The 22,604-nt window shown below is 36.4% G+C and overlaps 2 protein-coding genes across 2 annotated transcripts; both read left to right on the top strand.

The window, feature by feature from the left end:
* The first annotated feature begins 163 nt into the window (after positions 1–163).
* On the top strand, positions 164–2,681 carry LOC114751820 (uncharacterized). Its single transcript, XM_028940506.1, has 5 exons — positions 164–244; positions 1,014–1,148; positions 1,739–1,840; positions 1,947–2,012; positions 2,417–2,681. Exons 2-5 carry the CDS (start codon positions 1,020–1,022, stop codon positions 2,507–2,509), a joined length of 390 nt encoding a protein of 129 aa, XP_028796339.1. The 5' UTR covers positions 164–244; positions 1,014–1,019; the 3' UTR covers positions 2,510–2,681.
* Positions 2,682–14,530: 11,849 nt separating this feature from the next.
* Positions 14,531–22,226, top strand: LOC114751821 (ABC transporter C family member 5-like). Its single transcript, XM_028940507.1, is given in 12 exon segments — positions 14,531–17,335; positions 17,414–17,734; positions 17,841–17,927; positions 18,448–19,140; positions 19,231–19,395; positions 19,675–19,693; positions 19,696–19,968; positions 20,268–20,482; positions 20,671–20,976; positions 21,071–21,134; positions 21,244–21,483; positions 21,610–22,226. Coding segments are annotated over 12 exon segments (4,605 nt in total). The 5' UTR covers positions 14,531–15,226; the 3' UTR covers positions 21,723–22,226.
* Positions 22,227–22,604: the final 378 nt, after the last annotated feature.

The raw sequence follows: 22,604 nt of genomic DNA, 5'->3' as shown, positions 1-22,604 counted from the left end.
TTTTTTTTTTTTTTTGGATACTTCTGGTAGGAATTTATGTATATGAGCAGTTAACATTTAAAACCTTATAATAACCAATTGAAACATGTCTTGAGCATGGTCTCATTTTCTTTTAAAATAATTGTTGTGTTCTTTTTTTTTTCCCCCTTTTTTAATGATATTGCAGATTGGCATCCAGGATAAGCCCGCTGATTTGAAAATAAGAACTACTAATCTCGTTCTTGTTAATTTACTTAAGGATCAGGTTTGTTAAGGTCAATGACTCCTTAACGATTATTTTGGCAGCACTGTGGGCAGTCTCTCAAAGCTTTGCACAGATACATTTTTATATTCAAGATCTCCACGTAAATACGTTTAGTTTCAAAAAGTTGGAAGCTCTTGCATATTGTTGTTGAACATGTACTTAAACTAAAGATGTAGGATCAAATAGCTATTACTTTGAGTACAATCTTATTTGCTCAACCTCCTTAATTCACCATGACAGCCTCCCACGTGCCATGCATTAAAGCCAGTTGACGGATACTACCAACATCTTCAATCAGCTAAAAGTCTCTCCCTCTCCCCCAACTAGCCTCATTGTGTTTGCACCCATGATCATGCTTTGATACCAATCAGAGGTTCAATACTTATCACTAGGTCAAAAGCTAAAACTATTGGTCAAGATGCAATTCTATTTCCTTAGCATATCGGAGAGCAAATATTGCGATGGTTCGAACACAAATAGAGTTGATAGATTTTTCTAATCTCCAGTATGCTAACATAGGACATCCTTCTCAAGATTAACTACTACAAATGCTAGTGACATATTGGGTCAAAAAACTACCTTGATTTATGTACTTTTGACTTGGAAGTCTTTGAATCAAATACTAAATGACAATTTCTATCTATATATTTCATCAATAAACTAGAAAAGGAGAGTTCATCGTATTTCATTTTTTCTGATTTCCCAATGACATGACCATCATATAGGGCTAAGTGACAGTCATTTAACTTCCCATTCTTTTTCTCTATAGGTCAAAATGTGTTATATGCCAAGACTTCCACGGCATAGAGAACTCATCTCTGACTTAGGTCCATTTCACGCTAGACTTTCAAGTGAAAGTTCAATTGCGGAAAGGAATCCTGTATATAGGTGCAACGAAGTTCAGGTTTTTTATGATCTCACACTGACAGACATATTGTTCTGCTTGAAAGTTCACTTGTTGAAAATCAAAATATTGGCTTCATGGGAGCATGGGAAAAGATTGCGTGCGTGTGTGTGTATGTATCTGTCACTGCTATATATAGGAAAATTGAAGTCTCGGATCCTGTTTTTTCCTTTATAGAAATATGTTGAAAGTTTATTCATGGCAACGTTAATTTGTCTAATTTTCACCTGTATTCCCAACTTGAGAAAAAATTGGAGTCATTAGCTGCATTCTCTATCTATAAAGCTTTATTTCTTGTTACTGTATGAGGAAATATGCAAACAGGCTTGACATCACTTTTTGATCAAAAACTTGAGGCTTAAGATTTTTTCCAGTAGTATATCCCGCTCCGTCTAGTTTTCTCCATTTGGGACTTCTTATTCCCATCACCCTTCAACCTAACCCTTTAATAGCATTGTGTTTAGTCCAAGCATTCCAATCTAGGAAATAATGTGTTTTTCAACGTATGATCAATACCATCACAAAATATTGATCTACCTTATTGTGTTTCTCATAACCAGTGGCAAGTGATGACTCATGTTTTTTAACAGGCTGAAGCTGCAACCCAGTTTTTGGATGTCATATGGAGATACATGGAGTCGCTTTGTTCAGATATGAGGTCACACACGATCACTAATGTACAGTCAGAGAGGGTAAGATAACTAAATTGTTTGTTATTATGTTCTTGGAAATTCTCAATTTGTGTAGTATAGGTAGTTGCTCCATGTTTCTCTGGCTCATAACGGGTCATTTGCATAGGTATCTTTGCTTCTTAAGGATAGCTTCATCGATTCTTTCCCTAGGAGGGACCGACCATTCATTAAGGTAACTACATTTGGGTTATTTTGCAGAAATTTTATAAAAAGTGAAATTACAGTCAGCATCCTGTAATGCCATGCTTACTTTATGATAAAAATTTAAATTGTTTGTGTTAATATATTTCTCGTTGGTGGATAAAGGTGGGTTTTCTGGAATTATGAAAGAGCTCCATCAAATATTCACTATCATGTAGTCAATGTAGCATTATTAATGAAAGGAGAATTTTGTAAACCCTAGCGGTTAGCAGCCATATGCATGTGTTTTTTAACTTGACTGTGGCTGGACCTCAGTCCTGACATATTTAAGCAGTTAATAATCAATCATTCTCGTAATCCTTTGTTTTTTGGATTCGACAGCCGCGGCCAGTGCTAACCATAGCTTTTGTTTACCATGTATCCTTGACTTTGCAGCAATTGGTGGACACACAGCTTTTCAGTGTTCTATCAGACTCACGTCTATCAAGCTTCGAGAATGACTCGTATTTCTCCGATGCTTCAATTTAGCATCAGTGCGTCACAGGTTGCAATAGAAGACCTGTTGGTCATACTTGTTCAGTTGTTCCCCACAAGAATGTGATTCTTTTATGGTGGTTAACATCTCCAGGAGGAATCGTCAATTTAACTACCCAATGTTCAGATCGACAAAATTTTGTGGGCTTTAGGTTACGTGATACCGGTTGATCTTAATTAATTGCTTCGATCAGGTCACTAGTTTCGTTATTTATTAGGATATATTAATGGTCTTGGCAGCAAAAGATGTGAATCATGTGACTGCAAATGTCGATTCTTCTCCTAAAGTATTTGTACCATTAGCATCTAATTGTCTGCTTTTAGTATTGTTACCTCTGTACATTTTGACGACAGAAGCTGTCGTATTCTTGTTTTTTTTCTGGACCTCTCCTCTTCCCTTCTAATCCTTTTTCTTCCTCTTCTTAACCGTTAGATTAACATATTTTAATGGTTTAAATTTTAACTTTTTTATAACTATTTATAAAAAAATTAAAAACATTTAGTCTACTTGCAAATCATTAGAATTAAATTTTAATATAGTTGCAATTTATTATTTATTTATTTTTATAATTTAATTTTAATAATATTTTTAAAAAGATTTAAATCTAAACTGTTAAAATAGAATATACAACAGTTAAAAAGAAAGAGAATAAAAGAGAATGGAAAGAAAAAAGAGAAGTTACGAACTGGTTTTTTCTCATTATGATCTCACCATTGCATATCGTCAAATAATGATGTCTTGAAGGTCCCAACAAAAAAAAAAAAAAGTCCTGACTCAGATGTCATACTATTATAAGAGACGTCAAATATGATGCCACCTTATCTCCCACGTTATTGATCATGCTCTAGTGCCCAGAGAATATAGGCATCATGACCCAATTATTTCTCTTCCTCGTCAGACTCTGAAGTTTGAAAAAGGCTCAGGCCGGGCCTTGCTGCGACGTCAGCATATTTCAGGGTAGCTTCTCTCGGATCTTCCTCCATTCACGTCTCCTTTCATGACCCCTTGCTGCAACAGATACGTATAAGATGTAAATATAGTGTAATTCCAAAGCAAGAACGCTGATGAGTTGACAAAATGCTTACTGAAGTGCAATACCTTCAGAGATATTGAGTCAGCAAGCTTCCTTGACTTGCACCATCTCGCCTACCAAAACTGGGCCCTGTTATGGGAAGTTCAGGCTTATGGGACTTCAATGAATCCTTCAGTATTTTCTGTCGCTGACGTTTATGGCTGGACTTATCTCTAAATAGTTGTAAGGCATGAGGATTGTGAGCAACCAGTTTTGCCTCAAAATCATCAATGGATATCTTCCACAAACAAGAGCTCCTCTCTCACTGATGGTTGGGTCATATAGTGTGAGTTCCTCCTTGGCCTTTTGTTACCAACCGTTGCAAAGGTCTTATATAGTTAAGGGTGTTCATGAAGCCCAGTTGCCCGTAATGCCCGCTCAAGCTCACAAAAAAATGCTCAGCCTGCCTAAAAGAAATGGCCCAAAAGAACTATTGGGCATGTTGGGCGGGCAAATTATTGGGCAGGGTTGGGCATTGAACATGGTATGCTACCCTGCCCATTTGGCCCTGCCAACAATAATATATATAATTTTATTTACATATATTTTATTTGCTTCATATTTATTTCCTAAATCAAACATATTGTTGCATCAATATTCAGTATTCATTATACTTATTTATTTTTGAATGATTTTAAGAGTTAGAACCTAGAAAAACAATTAAGTTTAATAAAATATACAAACAAATTTTTTTTTGTCATAGTCCACTCCTCCTAGCTACTACAAAAAGTAGTTTCATAGTATATTAATTATTATAAACAAAATTAAGACCAAGTTACCATTTTATATAAAGTTACATTAGATTATTTAAAGGGATATAAATAATTAGTTAATTAATGTAGTATATTGACTTGTTGGGCATGAAAGCCTGTCCTGCCCAGCCCGAACTTAATAAGGCTTTTTATGGGCAAGCTGGGCAACGGGCTACATTTTCCAGCCCGTTCATTCTTTGGGCTGGGCATTGGGCAAAGGTCCAGCCCTACCATGTGCAGCCCTAAATATAGTTTCAAACAGGTTTTGTAATCATAAGCAACCATGTTGTCTGGTGAACTCATCCTCGCCGCCGTCCTTGCCGTCGTTACCTCGCTGTCGCCGTAAGATGGAAGAGGAGGGGACTAGTCAGGAAGTGAAGGATGAGGCCACGTCGTAAATTGACAAAATGTCTTGGGGATAATGGTCCTAATATTTCACCTCCATATATGGAAGCCCATCTCAGTTCCACGGTCCTCATATGAGCCCAATTTTGCACTTCCCATGCCCAATATTTATGTTGGGCTTTCTCTTATGGGCTACCCCACAACTTGTTAGGGCCCAATTCCAGCTTAATATTTAATCCGTGATCCTCAGCTTAAATTTTTTTGCTTCTACTGTTGACATTGATGACGAATTGACGATGAGTAAGATCAGTTCCCCCCCCCCTCAAAGGGCAGCTTGTATACCAAGAAAAGGGGTAAGTTAGAAAGGTCCAGGCCATTACATTCGTGATATTTATACTTTATTTCATAGTATATTTTCTGTGTTTACATTCTCTTTTGTTTTTGTCCCCAAACTAATTAATCAATATCAATAAAAGTATGAAATATATGTGATTTAGTGATTTACAAGAAGTGACACTATTTCACAGACCATATCAAACAGTACGACTCATATAGCATAAAACAAAAACAAAGACTAATGACACTATATGTGTTTTGTAGACAGTATAATTGAAATGGCGCTGCTTGCAAATTAAATCAAAGTGGACAAAAGGTTTTTGAATGTCCATTTTCATCATAGATTTCTCTCTTTTGCGCTATGATTGATTAGACATGCATTTTCAGCAAATAAAGGCCAGCGAAAAAGACAGATTTTACGTTGACGCCATTAATTTACCTGGATCCAAACGTAGCAAATTAAAGAATCGTTTGGTGGTAGAGGGTGGTTTGGATGGGGCCAAAAAGGAAAGGACAGAGTGATGAAAACGTGGGAAAAACATAGAAGAAGAAGAAAAATGACGATAGGAGTGTTAGTGGGGTATTGGGTTCCAGTTAAGTTGTCCCCATTTAAGAAAAGTCACATATAATAGCAGCCACAATAAATGAAAATGAAGAAAGGAAATGACAACAATGTTGCTGACAACACGAAGCTGGGATCGATCGTATATATATTCTTAGAATCTTGTTACTATGTGTGTACATATATACTGATTCATCAAATTTTGAGAAGGGAAAGGATCGAGGACCACCACGAGAAAGAGAGTTGCGTGATGCACTTGATGAGTTAATGAATCTTATATATAGCTATACGTTTTATATAAGTGAGCATAAGTACAATTCATGATTCTTTGATCGATAAACACAGGAAACCCCAAATAAAATAATGCAAAGTGTGGCCAAAAAGCATGCACGCACGCACAAAAGTAGCATTTTGTCTACGAAGAATATGATTCTAAGAATTCTGCCAAATGGAACAGTAATAAGAAAGTATTCTCTGTCTTGTGTGTGTGTGTGTGTGTGTGATGTGTCGGTGACAATGCATGGAATTGGCAACAAAAACTGAGAGTAGATTCTGTGTCCATGCATGCATATGCGTGCATGGAGGGCACCAAAACCAGGATATATCTTATAATGAAAGCGTCAATCTGTGAATATTTAAATATCATCATCAATTGCTACGTATGCAATATATATATATATATATTTAACACCATTATGGCAGCGCTGCTTGCACAGTCGCACGTAGATAAGAAAATGGAAAGAGATGGGTGTGGTGAGTGTTAAAAGTTGACGAGCCACGGCAAAAGTACCCTCTCATACGTATCCTCTTTTTGGATTTTCTTGGTTGTCTGTTCGATGCTGGAGGAATATATATATTGGAGTTGGAGTAGAGAAGAAGATAGAAGAAGAAATATGAAGCAGAAACAAAGAATCCGTAAATGGAATTTTGTCTGCATGTAGTTTGGAGCATATGGGCGAAAATAGAGATGCCCCTCAGTAGTGGAAGTGAACAGAAGCCTCAAAGCCATCACCTTTATTTTCTGTGTTGCTTTTACACACGTACACCCTGCATTCCATAGGAGTAATGCCAGCATCTGATCTGGTTCTGGATGAACCAATAGATTTGCAACGCAGTAAACATCAAAAGGGTTTTTTTTCATAAGTAGGTTGATCCTGCTCTTAACTTTATGCCGTTAATATGTGATCTATCCTTTTTTTTGAGTAGGATGGTATCGCTGCCTCAGGGTATTCCAGCACAACCGGTCAGACTAATCCCAGATGCACTCGCAGGTATCGAACCCATGACATGGTAGGGAAGGCGCCTTGCGTTCCCGTTTGCGACCAATCACACCCGACCTTTTGCAGGCTGTGATTATCCCTTTTAATTATGCAGCAGGATGTGCATGGTGATCTGTATATTTGCTGGGGATGGGCTGGGGCACATTTATATTGTTGCCTTATTATTTGGATTCTTGTAACTGAGAGCCAGCCGTACGTACAGCTTTTAACCTAAATATCAAAGGAGGACCATCATTGCTGGTTCCGTGCACGCTCATGGGTAATCATGACTGCTCATTTGTCTCTTTGTGCGTGCAGGCTTTGAACTTTTCAAGTTTGAATAGTTTGCTTCATTTAATGACCTTTATCCAGAATCTTCTGTCCTTCTCCTTCTCCTTCTTCTTCGTTGTTTCACCTCCATGGATCTGCCACTTGGGTCTGATTCGTCATTAATTCACTTGGTGCATATATGGCTTTGGCTTTGTGTAAATAAATGTTTCTGTTGCTTCCAATTAAAAACCTCCCACTCTCACTTAGTTATTCCCCCTGATGCAATGCCTGCTTCGGATTTTATACTTTGGACCCCTCCATCTTTGGAAGTTTCCTCCTCCAGAACTGTAATAACTTCTGAGAGAATGATCCGTGAAGAGCTTGACAGTAAAAATTAATGTAAAATCAAGAGCTTTAAAATTATAAATCTTAAGGGTTCTTCTCATTTTATATTAATTCTCACGCAAAGCTCTTGCCTACCAAATGTCAATTATCATGATTGGCAAAAAGAGAGGGGCAGTCTGGTAAAGACGCAACATTGTGTAATTCTATTCCGCTAGTACATATGATTTGACTTTGAGATTCTTCAAATTGTGGCGGCTGCTTTGTTATTTTAATGTTTCCAGGGTTTTTTTAAAAAAAATATTCAAAAAAAAGTGTTCCAGAACAAATAAACAAATAAATAAAAGAAGCAAAAACCAACTTGTTTAACACAAGGGCCAAATGAGTTGGTCTCAGCTAACCTAAATTTAAAATGATGAGGTGCTCTTCTAAAGGTATTTGTATTAACAAGTAATTTTATAGAATTCAAGATAAATATGTGAGAGGGGTTTTGTTTTAAAGTATTTTTTTTTATTGCCTTCAAGATCTGAACACTTTTCAGTTTTAGCATCTTGGTCCACTTTTTTTTTTGCAGGCTAAACAAACATGTTTGACATATAAAATTAAATTTCATCATGCATATAGAAAACGCCGAACATTTTAATTGGCTTTTTATTTTAAAAGTTATTTGGGGATTTTGTTAATTAATTATTAAGTGATGAAAAGTTTGGGCGCTGAATAGATGTCGGGCAGGAACATAAAAAGTAAAAAGCATGACCTCCATAATTAGCCCCATTACTTTAGGTTATTTATACACGTACCCCTAAAGGTGAAGATATACAATAAAAAGATAAAGCCAGAGAGAGAGAGAGAGAGAGAAAGCTGCTAGACGTGTGAATTATAAAAGTAGTACATATGCAGGTACTTTATTGTTACAAAGTTTATTGTATTGTCAATTTAAAATTACGTGGTGGCCTAAATAATTTTTTAAAAATTTCTTGAAAGTGGCTTACAGGAAGGAAATGATATGCCCTACCCATCAAATAAAGCTGCCATCATCTTCCCTGTACGTCACAAGTCACAACCAGTCAACTATCTCGTGGAAATTAATATTTATGATATGATTGATTGGTAATTAACCTCATCCTGTTTTATTTTAATACTAAATATAAAAGTAGTATTGATTAATTTATTACTTTGCTAGTCGCCCTGGATTATCAAAGAGTACGCCATTGTTCAGTTCGGTAGGAATAAAGTTTGAGGGTCTTCATCACTCTCCTGAAATACCCAACTATATTCGCTTTTCCAGTCATCTCTTTATTTTCTCCATTAGTAATTTTCATGACCACACGTTAATTAATCAGAATCAGAATATATACATATATATAGACTAAGTGGGAAAAGATTGTTTGAAAAAAGGGGAAAAAGGAATAATATTGGGAATAAATGATAATACTTCGCGTAATAAAAATAAATTCTTATGAGTTTATAATTTGAGTTTGCAGACAATTTTGATCACATGCTAATTAATCAGAATTACAATTTATATATTTATAGAATAAGTGGGAAAATATTGTTTGGAAACTTTGGGTAAAATTGGATGCCTGGCCCTTAGGGGCACGTAGGTCAAGTCCAGGTGGAGACAGATGCACATGAAAATGACTTTTTTTTTTTTCACTTCTTTTTTATTTACTTAATTATTATTAACCGGGCTTACTGCGCTGGCGCTCTTCTCACCGTTTTTCCCTTAAATTATTTAATTAAAAAATGAAACAATTTTTTATTGAAAAAATTGCAAAAAAAGACCATAGAATTAGAAATCTTGCAAATCAGGACCCATGACAATATTAGTATAGGTTTTGACAACAATTTTTCTAAACCGGTCCCTGTATGAAATTTTTTTTAATTGTACAGTTTTTTGTGATTTTTCTTTTTACTTAAAATAGGTAAATAAAATAAAAAATGGCAAAAAAAAAGACCGTCAAAATAAAAAAAATTATAAATAAGAACCCGTGACAACATTAATATGTGTTTTGAGAACAATTTTTGTAAACTAATCCCTACATGTAATTTTTCTATTTTGATTGTTTTTTTTTTTTTTGCCATTTTTCCTAAACAAAACAATACTATTTGAGCTAGTTGTAGATGAGCGTCATTTCATTACATCGTATAATTCACAGCACACACTATATTGCATTGGGATTAGGAAGAGACGCGTAGATCATAAAGGAAGATTTTTCCAGATGTTTACGTTAGTTTTTAATTAATATATATATATATATATCCGGAATCTGATATAATTAATATGTTTAGTATAAAAGACAAATATAGAAGAATCATAATAAAATTTTTTAATTGGAAATTGGCTCGTTAATACCATGATCATAAAGTTATTGCCCTTCGTAAAAATCTTCAAGAATTGATTTTTAAAAAAAAGGGGGAAAGAGACAGTCTAATTATTTGGGAGCTTTCACTCAATGTGGTCACATTCGGTGCCATTAATAAGATTAAGATTCTCTTTCATAACATAACACTATCATCCTTTCGTTTATAACGCCCGTCATTATCACCATTTTCAACATGCCACCCATTTTAATTTCTTCATTTTGTTCTTTTTAAAATTTGAATGGGCAAACTCAACTGGGTTACATGATTCTTCCATCAAACACGCTGACATGAAAACTTGTGTGTGTGTGTGTGCAGGGAGGTAACGAATTTGATTCGGTGTATCAAAAAAAATAATTTGATTCTATTTCTGATCTTTGATTATCAGTATACCTCTTTAACGCGTGAAATTTTTTGCTAATGGAATATAATAGTCTTAGTCCTTTTAATCCATTCACCTATATTTAAAAATTCATTATTGTATTGATTTTTCTTTTTTTTTTAAAATACTCCATTTAGTATTAATTATGTGTTTTTTGCCAAAAAAAAAGTATTAATTATGTTTCAAATTCCAAAAGTTACCAATTACCATTAATAGTTATAACTAGTTAATGAGCCCGTTTAGAACAGTTTATAAGTAATTTATAAGTAACTTTTCAATAGTGATTTACAGAATAGGAGATAAGTATGTGAGAAGAGTTTTGTCTCAACTTACGTGAAATGTGCCTATAAGAAATTTTGTAAGCCCTCCCAAACAGGCAAAATATCGTGTTAATTAATTTGATCCGCCTAATAATTCATGCGGTCCAGCGATGCGTTTAACTAGTTATGAATTATACGATTAATTTATTTATTAAGAGATAGATATTTTGTACGAGTATCTTAGAATATCAGTTATCACGCCAGGGGGTGCTATTTCTGGAAAACCCCGGGGTGAATTGAAGCATTAATTATTAATAGAAGATCCAAAAAGCCACCATTCCAGAGAACTCATAATCTATGCCACTAAATTTTAATAAAAAGCATTAATTTATAAAATAAAAAAACAATGATTCACGTCAGATGCATATCCCTTTGGAGATTGGACTGAAGTTTGTGTTGAATATTTTATATACGGGTGCCTGCACACACAAAAACAGTAGTAACCCACAATATAATTTATTTTATTACTTTAGAATTTATTTTTCGTTTATGAGATTAATGTGGATTTAATTTAAAATTTCTATTTTGCCAATAATTCATGCCCAGAATTACATAATAATTACAATTATAATTAACAGCCTCTCTTTGTTGTCCGGATTGTGTGCGTGTACTTCACGAAGCATGCTTCAGGGCCCTGCAGGTCTAGCTACGCCAAATTAAACACAACGTTATCAGCGAAGGATATTTATATACTCGTTCAATCCTTAATATAAGACCTATTTAATTAATTATAAGAAAAATGACACATTTTTTCTAAAACACTACAATCATCTTTCTTGATGCCCCATCTCCCTCTTCTACTTGATTACGGTTGAGAGAATATCCATAGAGGTAATTTAGAGAAAATTGATAAATATGAGAAATGAGTTTTATATTTATGACCAAAATCAACTCAAGAATTATGTTTTATATTAAGGACCGGAGGAGTATATATGTACACATATAATGTTATTTTTTATATAAATTATGATTATAACAGCAAGGAACAGCATTAGATTAAACATTGCTGTCAAAAAAAGAATTAGATTATTAAACACATTTAGGCTCGATTGAGGAGAGGAATATTATGCATGATATATGCACATACGAAGAATACAAATTTAAATGTCACTTCCTATCCTGAATACTAGTAGTGGCATAAGATTTAATTTATGACCGGGAGGTAGTATATATTATACTCCTCCGGTCCTTATTATAAGACCCCATTTGACTTTTTATTTGGTCTTAATTATAAGACTCCAATCCATTTTGTCTCTTATATTTATGCATTTTTTTCCAAGATAATCCTTCTAATAATGATAGTTTTAGCCAATATACTTAATTAGTAAGGATATTTTAGGAATGACAACACTTATTTATTATAAATAACCAACTTAACTTACTTCCTTAATCTCCTCAAATAAGTTAATTGGGTCTTATAATTAGGACCGGAGGAGTATACACGAAAAACAATATTGTTATGATGGGCACCGCCGCAATGATGTGTCCCGATCTGAATAATTAATTATATAAATAAAATATGATAAGATCGTGACACAATGCATCATAAAACTCTCATTTCTTGGCTGGCAACACACACACACACTATTATTTATTTGAAGAAATTAAAGAGAGCCGACTTATCATCAACGAGATTTGAGAAACTGCGGGAGGGTCCATTATTGATTTGTGTTATAAATCTGAATTAGGTACATCTAATAAATGTGGCGACCCGCGTCGCTAGCTGGTTTTTTCGGCCACGATGTCAACGTGTGCTATTACTTCCTGTGGCCTTAATTAAGGGTATTGTATAAACATTGTTAAAAAAAAAAAATCCCACTTCTTTCTTCTTCTCCGTGATATTATAGAAGTTAATTAATTTAGTATTATCGGCACTTAACACTAAGCGTTTACTTTATTAATTATTTGCCCTAAACAAAATGTTTAAATTGCATGTGATGAACAGGTGGCATCCTTTATGATGCATACAAGCAGCAACAGGCCCCGATGTCATTGCGCAGAACTGCGCAAATGCGCACACACATTTTTTTTTTTTCAGTTTTTAATATAAAAATTAATTTGAAAATTAATTTGATTTTAAATATAAGATTCTAATTTATTTTTTCTTTTTATATTTATCTATTTTTTAAGGTAGTCATTGTAATGATTATATGTATTAAATGTTTTATCAAATGGTAGTTCCAACTAGTATACATAATTAGCAAAAATATTTTTAAAAAAACAATATCTATTTATTACAAATAACTAACTTAACTAATTTTTTTAATTTATATAAATTAGTCAATTAATTCTTATATTAAAAACTAAATTTGTCCTGTCATTTTATATATGTTGGTCAACTGGGGGAAAAATGGTGGCAAGAACGCCTGGGGAAACGACTTGATTCATCAAATGTACACACACACACGTGTGCGAGCAGCAGATCTTGAATCTAAATTAAAACTAAATTACAATTGGTAAATCTATCAGAAGTTAAGATACCAATAATGGTTATAGAATGATATTACTCAGTGCTAAATATAAAACCTTTATACATATTAGTATAAAGAGTTTTATATTTAGGAGCGGAAGAGTATTAGATTATTTGAAGTTATTGAACCTGTAAAATTTTTTTCATACCGTTAGATTATGGAATTATTAATTAAAGAAAATTAAAGTTAAATCACTATTTTACGACTTTACTCTGGAGCTCCGGACCAACAAATAATTCTGTCCTCGTGTTGAGCTAAACCGGTTTTGAAATGGCCGAGTGCCATGAAGCTTTCTTCAAAACCTGGTTTTCCCTTTTGAAGCAAATCCGCACAATGTGATTTGTCGATGGCTGATCTGATCATCAAAAGGCAAATCACCACACGCTTGAACAGCCCACAAGTCAAGAAAGCCCCCTCAGCCGTAAACTCAGATGTCATTACCTACCACGGCAAGTCCTCCCATCCACCGTCCATTTTCCCAGTAAAAACCAAACATCCATTTTTATCCTCCGACCATTTATGACGTCATCATTTTTATTTATATTTTTAAAAAAGCCTAGAAGGTGATAGAATAGGCCGGCTCGTAATCCCCCCACATGGAGCAAAATCAGATAGCTTCGGCAATGACAATATCTGACCACTGCAGAACCTGGTTAGGCTTATGAAGAGCCCTGTTCAATGTGATTGTCATGAGACAGAAATAATACTATGAATCTTTTTAAAAAAAGATTGTGAATTTGATTTATGGAAGATCATAAATTGTAGTCGGAGAACCAGGAATTTGCTATCAGATTTAGCACAATCTGTTAGTAATTGTACGATTTTTTACCATGTTCTTGTCATTTCAAACAAAAAAATCCTTTTTCTTATTTTCAGAAACAAGCAAAGAAGGAGGAGGTGTTCATATTTTCAGAGTTTTCAACTTATTTACAGAGAATGTGTGGTTCTGGGTGCTCCTCTTTAACAAACATGTTTGGGAGTGCGTCCATCTTCAACAAAGCAAATGATTGTGCCATCATACTCAGCACTCTCTCTCTGTCTCGTCGGAATGCCACTAACACCATGACAACACCCTGTAAAGTGGTAAACCAACAAAGCTATTCGTATAGGCCCTTTATTGTAATAGAGCATTGATTTCAAGAATGGACTCAGTCCATTCGTGATCTATTATTTTGTGGACTCATATTGCACCATGATCTCATCCCTCACCAAGCAAAATATGTCCAACAAATCTCAACTCACAGAAGTTTAATTCATCATTCAATCTATCTCCTTCGCCTTTCACCTCTCTGTATACCATCGCCTTCCTCACAGCACTTGCTGGCATGTGTTTGTGTGTACGTCTGTGTGTGTATATAATAGTGAATGCCACTTATATGGAAAGCTAAAATTTTTTTCAAGATCTTCTTGCAATTGTTCCGTTTTCTACTGGGGGTTTAATTTTTATTTTTATTTTTGCCTTCTTCTTTTTTCACTCACTCACCGAAAGTTGCTATTTTATAGCCACTGCAGCTAAGGCTTGTTTGTTTATGTATTAAATTATTTGTTTCGAGTTACCTCCTCTTTCTTCTCTCACTCGCTAAAGAACCTATTTTGAGCATATCTGCTGTAAAGGTTCTGATTCCCACACGCAAGTGTGAAGGATTGCACACAGGAAGCCAAGTTTAAAACGAGAATATCTAGAGAGCAGAAGAGAGAGCTCTCTCTTTCTGTCTCTCTGTTTCTATTCTACATTGTTATAAGCCTAGCGCAGCGAAGCTTACTCATCACCATCGCTGTCGTTCTGTGATCATCCTTGGGGTCATCTCTCTCGTTCTTTCTCTGTCTTTAACAGCTGGGTTTTTGAGGTCTACTTATAAATCTTGATCACAGGCTTGCCTCGACAATCTGCACCGGTCCTTCTGGTGATGTGGATTTTACCCACGTCAGGTTTTTGGTTTGTTCCTTGGAAAATTTTGATACCTACTCCTCCCTTTGTCCATTTCTGGTGATAGATATCGTGCAGGAGTGAGACGAACAAAGTTCAAGCTATTTTCTTCGTCTTCGTTTTCCGTGTTCGTGAGATTCTGTTCTGTTTTGTTCTCGTGTGCAATGTGTCTCCGGAGTCTATCTCCAGATACGCATTCCTCTTCTTCATCTCCTTCGGGGTGAAATGCCCTTCTTCCAACGCTCTGATCTCTTCTTCTGCTTAGCTTCACGCCGACTCACTCCTCTCAATTGTCGCGACATTCATTAATGGCTATCTCGCAATTGCTCGACAAAATCTTTTCTTCATTGCCATCAAGATCGCCGAACTCCCTTTTGACAACGATCGTAGGATTGCCCGTTTTGGAACTAGCCGCAATCTGCGTCAACTTAACTATTCTTCTCGTGTTTCTCCTTGTAATCTCAGCGAGGCAGATATACGTGTGTGTTGGTCGAATTCGAATATGCAAGGAAAACACGACTGGCGATCCAAATCCAATTCGTCATAGTTATATCGACAGAAACACACACGACGTTAGAATCGGTTCGAGTTTCAAATTGGCATTGCTCTGTTGTTTCTATGTGCTCTTTGTTCAAGTCCTGGTGTTAGGATTTGATGCAGCTGCTTTGATCAGAGAATCGACTCATGGGAATACAGTGAACTGGTGGCTTCTTTCTTTGCCATCCGCGCAGGGTTTAGCTTGGTTTGTAATCAGCTTCTCCGCTTTGCATTGCAAACTCGACTTGTCCGAGAAGTTTCCGTTTTTGTTGAGGATTTGGTGGTTTGTCTCATTTGTAATTTGCTTGTGCACTTTGTATCATGATGGGAGAGTACTTATGGTGGAAGGTTCAAAACATCTTTCTTCTCATGTTGTGGCAAATTTTGCTGCCACTCCAGCTCTTGCTTTTCTATGCATTGTTGCAATTCGAGGTGTTACTGGCATAAAGGTTCGTAGAAACTCTGATCTTCGAGAGCCATTACTTACTGAAGAAGAAGAAGAAGAAGCAGGTTGTCTCAAGGTCACTCCATATAGTGATGCTGGGATTTTTAGCCTGGCCACTCTCTCTTGGCTCAACCCGCTTCTCTCAATTGGGGCTAAGAGACCGCTTGAGCTCAAGGACATTCCCCTCCTTGCGCCAAAAGATCGAGCTAAGACCAATTATAAGATTCTGAACTCTAAATGGGAGAGATTGAGGGCTGAAAATCCTTCAAAGCAGCCTTCTTTAGCTTGGGCAATTCTCAAGTCTTACGGGAAGGAGGCAGCTTGTAATGCTATCTTTGCTGGTATGAATACTCTTGTCTCGTATGTAGGTCCATACATGATAAGCTACTTCGTTGATTACTTAGGTGGTAAAGAGACATTCCCATATGAAGGGTACATCCTTGCGGGGACATTTTTTGCTGCAAAGCTCATGGAAACCTTAACGACAAGACAGTGGTATTTGGGGGTGGACATCTTGGGCATGCACGTCCGGTCAGCTCTAACAGCAATGGTATATCGGAAGGGACTCAGGCTCTCAAGCTCGGCCAAGCAGAGTCACACAAGTGGGGAGATTGTTAACTACATGGCTGTGGATGTTCAGAGGGTGGGGGATTACTCTTGGTATCTTCATGACATGTGGATGCTTCCTCTTCAGATCATTCTCGCCCTTGCAATTTTGTACAAGAATGTTGGACTTGCTTCAATTGCTACATTGATTGCCACAATCATTTCCATTGTTGTTACTATTCCAGTGGCTAGGATACAAGAAAATTTTCAAGACAAATTAATGGCCGCTAAGGATGAAAGAATGAGGAAAACATCTGAGTGCTTGAGGAACATGAGGATCCTCAAGTTGCAAGCTTGGGAGGATCGATATCGAATACAGTTGGAAGAAATGCGTGGAGTAGAGTTCAAGTGGCTACGTAAAGCCCTCTATTCTCAGGCTTTCATCACTTTCATCTTTTGGAGCTCTCCTATATTTGTTTCTGCTATCACTTTTGGCACTTCAATATTGTTGGGGGATCAGTTGACTGCAGGTGGAGTTCTCTCTGCTCTTGCTACTTTCAGGATCCTTCAAGAGCCTTTGAGGAATTTTCCTGACTTGGTATCGACAATGGCCCAGACGAAAGTTTCTCTTGATCGCATATCTAGTTTCTTGCAGGAGGAAGAATTGCAAGAGGATGCAACCACCGTCTTGCCACGAGGAACTTCTGACATTGCCATTGAGATTGAGGACGGAGTCTTCTACTGGGACCCTTCTTCTAGGCCTACTCTTTCAGGGATACAAATGAAAGTGAAAAGGGGCATGCGTGTGGCTGTTTGCGGCATGGTCGGTTCTGGGAAATCAAGCTTCCTTTCTTGCATCCTTGGAGAGATTCCTAAGCTTTCTGGTGAAGTATGTTGGCCAACTTAAGCTCTTCGTTCCATCTTGATAAAGACATCCTGCTACTAAGTATATTGGATTATTTTGCAGGTAAGAGTGTGTGGTTCAGCGGCATATGTCTCCCAGTCAGCATGGATACAGTCAGGAAATATTGAAGAAAATATCCTTTTTGGAAGCCCTATGGATAAAGCAAAGTACAAGAGAGTTCTTCATGCTTGTTCACTGAAGAGGGACTTGGAACTCTTCTCTCATGGAGACCAAACAATTATAGGCGATAGAGGTATAAACTTGAGTGGAGGCCAGAAACAGCGGGTGCAGCTTGCACGAGCTCTTTATCAAGATGCTGATATTTATCTCCTTGATGATCCTTTCAGTGCAGTTGATGCTCACACTGGATCAGAACTGTTTAACGTATGTTTTGCTTGACACAGAGTTGAATCTGCTTTTCTTGGTCATAATATAGTTGAATCTGTTTAAGTGAATTGGATTTGGCCTAATCTATGGTATAACTCTGCAGGAATACATACTGACAGCGCTAGCAGATAAAACAGTTATTTTTGTGACCCATCAAGTGGAATTTCTCCCTTCAGCTGATTTGATACTGGTATTCCTATATGGATTCATCTTTAGTATCATTTATATTTCAATGCATTATCGGCCTATTTAATAATGATTATTTTAGAACTTGTTGATTGTACGAATCAAGATATTCTATTTATTTGCTTATTTAGCTGGGGAAAATTCCTTTATTTTGACATTGTTCTGTTTCACAACAACTCTAACGTTATGAATGAAACTTCTTGAAATTGGTGATTATGATGCTTTCAGTTTCTTTTTAATTTCAATTAGTTTACCCTTAATACAATATTGATGTTTAGTCTCTTTAGCTGCCAATTTTAGTTTATCTTTGCTTACATAGATATTTATTTTGTGCAAGTGCTAGGATGGTTATTCTCACCAATATTTTCTTGTAGAAGTTTATGTTGATTTTCAGTTTGGGAATCTTCAAGTTCTATGCTACTGAAGTTAGGACCCTTCATTTGGTGTGAACCGAAAGAGATGAATTTTTTTTTGGATAAAAAATGTAAATGATATCAACTCTAAATCTTTTTCCCCCTTTCAAGGTTCTTAAAGAAGGCCAAATCATACAGGCAGGAAAATACGATGATCTTTTACAAGCAGGAACAGATTTCAAAACTCTAGTTTCGGCTCATCATGAAGCCATTGAGGCTATGGATATTCCTAACCACTCAGAAGATTCAGATGAAAATGTGTCCTTGGAGGCATCTGTTATGGCCAGTAAAACGTCCATTATATCTGCAAATGATATTGAAAGCCTAGCCAAGGAAATGCAAGAGGGTTCATCAGTTTCAGAACAGAAAGCAATCAAGGAGAAGAAGAAAGCAAAGCGGTCAAGGAAAAAACAACTTGTTCAGGAAGAGGAGAGGGTCAGAGGTAGAGTCAGCATGAGGGTGTACTTGTCATACATGGCTGCAGCATATAAAGGCTTACTGATTCCACCCATAATCATTGCGCAAGCATTGTTTCAGTTTCTTCAAATTGCTAGTAATTGGTGGATGGCTTGGGCAAATCCTCAAACGGAAGGAGACCAACCCAAAGTAACTCCTATGGTTCTTCTTCTGGTGTACATGGCTCTTGCTTTTGGAAGCTCTTGGTTTATATTTATAAGGGCTGTTCTGGTAGCTACATTTGGGCTAGCAGCTGCACAGAAACTTTTTATAAAAATGCTTAGAAGTGTTTTCCATGCACCAATGTCTTTCTTTGACTCCACGCCAGCTGGAAGGATATTGAACCGTGTAAGTTCTTTTTTTGAAAATGAAAATGCTCGAGTCCTATCTGGTGATTGTGGTGTACATTATTATATAACCCGAGTCATATGCCACCAGGTATCGATTGATCAGAGTGTTGTGGATCTTGACATTCCTTTTAGACTAGGAGGATTTGCTTCGACAACAATACAACTTATTGGGATTGTTGGTGTAATGACAAAGGTTACCTGGCAAATTTTGCTTCTGGTTGTCCCAATGGCCGTGGCTTGTTTGTGGATGCAGGTAATCATAATTTTTCAGCATCAATTTTGAACCTTTCAAGTTGGTGTTAAAAGACCTATGCAAAGGAAAAAGAGCTCCATGTTCAAGCTTCCTTTGCTAGTATTTCTTCTTAGTAGTTTGTTTTTTGATTAAACTGTCATGATTCACGATTGATTTTTAGTTTGTTTGCTTACCCAATAAAGCGATGATTGTTTCGCCCAACCCAAAAAAAAAAAAAAAAAAATGCTATGATTGATTTAATGAACCATACTAATAATCAATTCTCTTTTTTTCTGGTAGAAATACTACATGGCTTCGTCAAGGAGCTGGTCCGTATAGTAAGCATCCAGAAATCTCCAGTTATACATCTTTTTGGTGAATCAATTGCTGGAGCAGCCACCATCAGGGGTTTTGGACAAGAAAAAAGGTTCATGAAGAGAAACCTCTATCTTCTGGACTCTTTTGCTCGGCCATTCTTCTGCAGTCTTGCAGCTATTGAGTGGCTCTGCCTGCGTATGGAATTATTGTCAACCTTTGTGTTTGCTTTCTGCATGATTTTACTAGTGAGCTTTCCACATGGGAGTATTGACCCTAGTGAGTATATAACCTTCACAACTTCCTTTGCTTGTTGTCACAAGTTTAGTGATTGTATTGGAAACTGTTACTGGAAAATGATCCTTCTTGAGAATCATAGCATGAAAGAAAAATAATGATTTATAAGACCAAGGTGATTATGCCACCTATTGCACATTATTTAGTCTAGGGCTGCTTGTTGCTTTTGAATTCTTCAGGACTACATTAAGTTATCAGGAAAGGTCTTTAATGATGGTAAATATCTTTTGACATGAAGGTGTAGGATATATTTTCGTCACTAATTTCTGTTTTCTGTATAGGCATGGCTGGTCTTGCTGTGACGTATGGCTTGAATTTAAATGCCCGCCTATCACGGTGGATTCTTAGCTTTTGCAAACTTGAGAATAAAATAATTTCTATTGAAAGGATTTATCAGTACAGCCAAATTCCGAGTGAAGCACCAACTGTTATTGAAGACACTCGCCCTCCATCCACATGGCCTGAGAATGGCACAATCAGTATAATTGATTTGAAGGTATCTAATTAAGTTTCATATTGTGCATTTTGTCATCAATATCAATCTAAAATATAAAATTTATAGTAAGCTGCACTATAATCATGAACAGTGTGGTTTATTCCTCAAACTTCATTTATTTTGTAAAAAGTTGGGTAGACTTGTTCTTTCTTCTGTTAGCCACCTAACCTGCTCTGTTCCTTTTAAAGGTTCGTTACAAGGAGAATCTTCCATTGGTGCTTCATGGAATATCATGCACATTTCCTGGTGGGAAGAAGATTGGAATAGTTGGACGTACTGGCAGTGGCAAATCTACTTTGATACAAGCATTGTTTCGATTGGTTGAACCATCAAGCGGCAGTATCCATATAGACGACATTGATATTACAAGCATTGGTCTTCATGACCTTCGAAGCCGTCTCAGTATCATACCTCAAGATCCAACCTTATTTGAAGGGACTATACGAGGCAATCTCGATCCTCTTGAAGAGCACTCTGATAAAGAGATTTGGGAGGTTGATACGTTTGCTTTAATGGATAACTATGTTTGTCAGATTATTATTTTTAAATCTTGTTCTCTGATAATCATTGAATTTTAATTTTTGACAGGCGCTAGATAAGTCTCAGCTCAGAGATATTATTCGGCAGAAAGAAGAAAAGCTTGATACGCAAGGTAAGCAGAATATACAGTTTATGTTCCTCTCCACCCTCCTAAAATGAAAGAATGGAGAAGGGTTTGAGTCATCAGTAACTATCATAATACTTGTTCTCGAATTTTGCAGTGCTTGAAAATGGTGATAATTGGAGCGTAGGGCAGCGACAACTTGTGGCGCTGGGGCGGGCTTTATTGAAGCAATCAAGGATACTTGTACTTGATGAAGCAACAGCATCAGTTGATACAGCAACTGATAATCTTATACAGAAGATTATTCGGACAGAGTTTAAAGATTGCACTGTCTGCACTATTGCACATCGTATCCCTACTGTTATTGACAGTGATCTTGTTCTAGTCCTCAGTGATGGTAAGTGAAGTTACATCCAATTCTTCTACTTTCTTTCTTACCTTAACCATACAAAATTTGCAATCAGTCTCACATTATGGGGTTTGACTTGCTGACTTTGGAAACTAATTTTTATTTTGTTTGCAGGTCGAGTGGCAGAGTTTGACACGCCATCCCGACTATTAGAGGATAAGTCCTCGATGTTCCTGAAGTTGGTGACAGAGTATTCATCAAGGTCAAGTGGCATACCAGATTTTTGAACCGGATGGCATGCCTCAAGGCCTTCAGATTTGGTGGTGACAAGAGAGCTCAAGACAGCTCAAAGGTTGAAGCAGCTAGTGCAGCCTCAGCTGTTGCTGCTGCAACAGGATCATTCGGCACATTCAGGAAAAAGGGAAGGACAAGAGGTGCAAGTGACTCCCCATGAAGCAAGCAAGCAAGCACCGAAATGGGAAGGAAACTGTTAGATTCTAGTTTGAAAGTTAAATTCATTTTGGAAGAATTCATGCATGGATGGATAGCATGATTTGTAACACAAAATAAGATAGACTTCACTGTCATTACGGGAAAGGGAAATAAGGGCCTCTCAAATTGGACTCAATATGCGCAATAATAAGTAGTCTTAGAATCAGGCATTAGTTTTTGTTCTTTGCTTGGTCAGGAGGGAGTGTAGAGCCGAACTAGTCTTTTTTTGTATTCCACGGTTTCTTGCTACCAGAAATTCAGTTTTAGTTGATGTTTTCTTCTAAATAGTTTATTATTGTTCTCATTTCTCGCAAATTTTATCTGATCGTATGTTTGATCATCTTATTGTATCTCCGCCCACAAAAAAACAGAGAGCCGTAGTTATTTTCACCTTTTTATATCAATAATAACTACATAATGCTGGCCAAAAATAACAGCCACGTAATTGTTTTATTGAAAAAGATAAAGAGTAGTGATAAACAAATAATTCCGACTCTCTCTATGTTAATAGCTATATCTCCTGTTTACTACTTTACTATATGATTTACATGGTGCTATATGATTTTCTATCCTAAATTCTGAAGTGCGCCGAAGTCATGCATATATTTACTTTGAACTCATTCTCCTAATAAACTCGCAAGGAAAAAAAACGCGTAGTCTCTTAAGGGGCAATCTGG

The sequence above is a fragment of the Neltuma alba genome, unplaced genomic scaffold, assembly GCF_004799145.2.
Source record: "Neltuma alba isolate B1F8T4 unplaced genomic scaffold, ASM479914v2 tig00007117_pilon, whole genome shotgun sequence".
Taxonomy (NCBI): Eukaryota; Viridiplantae; Streptophyta; class Magnoliopsida; order Fabales; family Fabaceae; genus Neltuma; species Neltuma alba.
The sequence above is the reverse complement of the archived record's forward strand: the minus strand, read 5'-3'. Positions and strand labels throughout refer to the sequence as shown.

Bases quoted from the DNA above. Each gene is read 5' to 3' on its own strand.
- LOC114751820 (XM_028940506.1), top strand. From the start codon at position 1,020: ATGTGTTATATGCCAAGACTTCCACGGCATAGAGAACTCATCTCTGAC. The intron at 1,149-1,738 runs GTTTTTTATGAT...GTTTTTTAACAG, and splicing joins ATAGGTGCAACGAAGTTCAG to GCTGAAGCTGCAACCCAGTT. The intron at 2,013-2,416 runs GTAACTACATTT...TTGACTTTGCAG, and splicing joins GGGACCGACCATTCATTAAG to CAATTGGTGGACACACAGCT.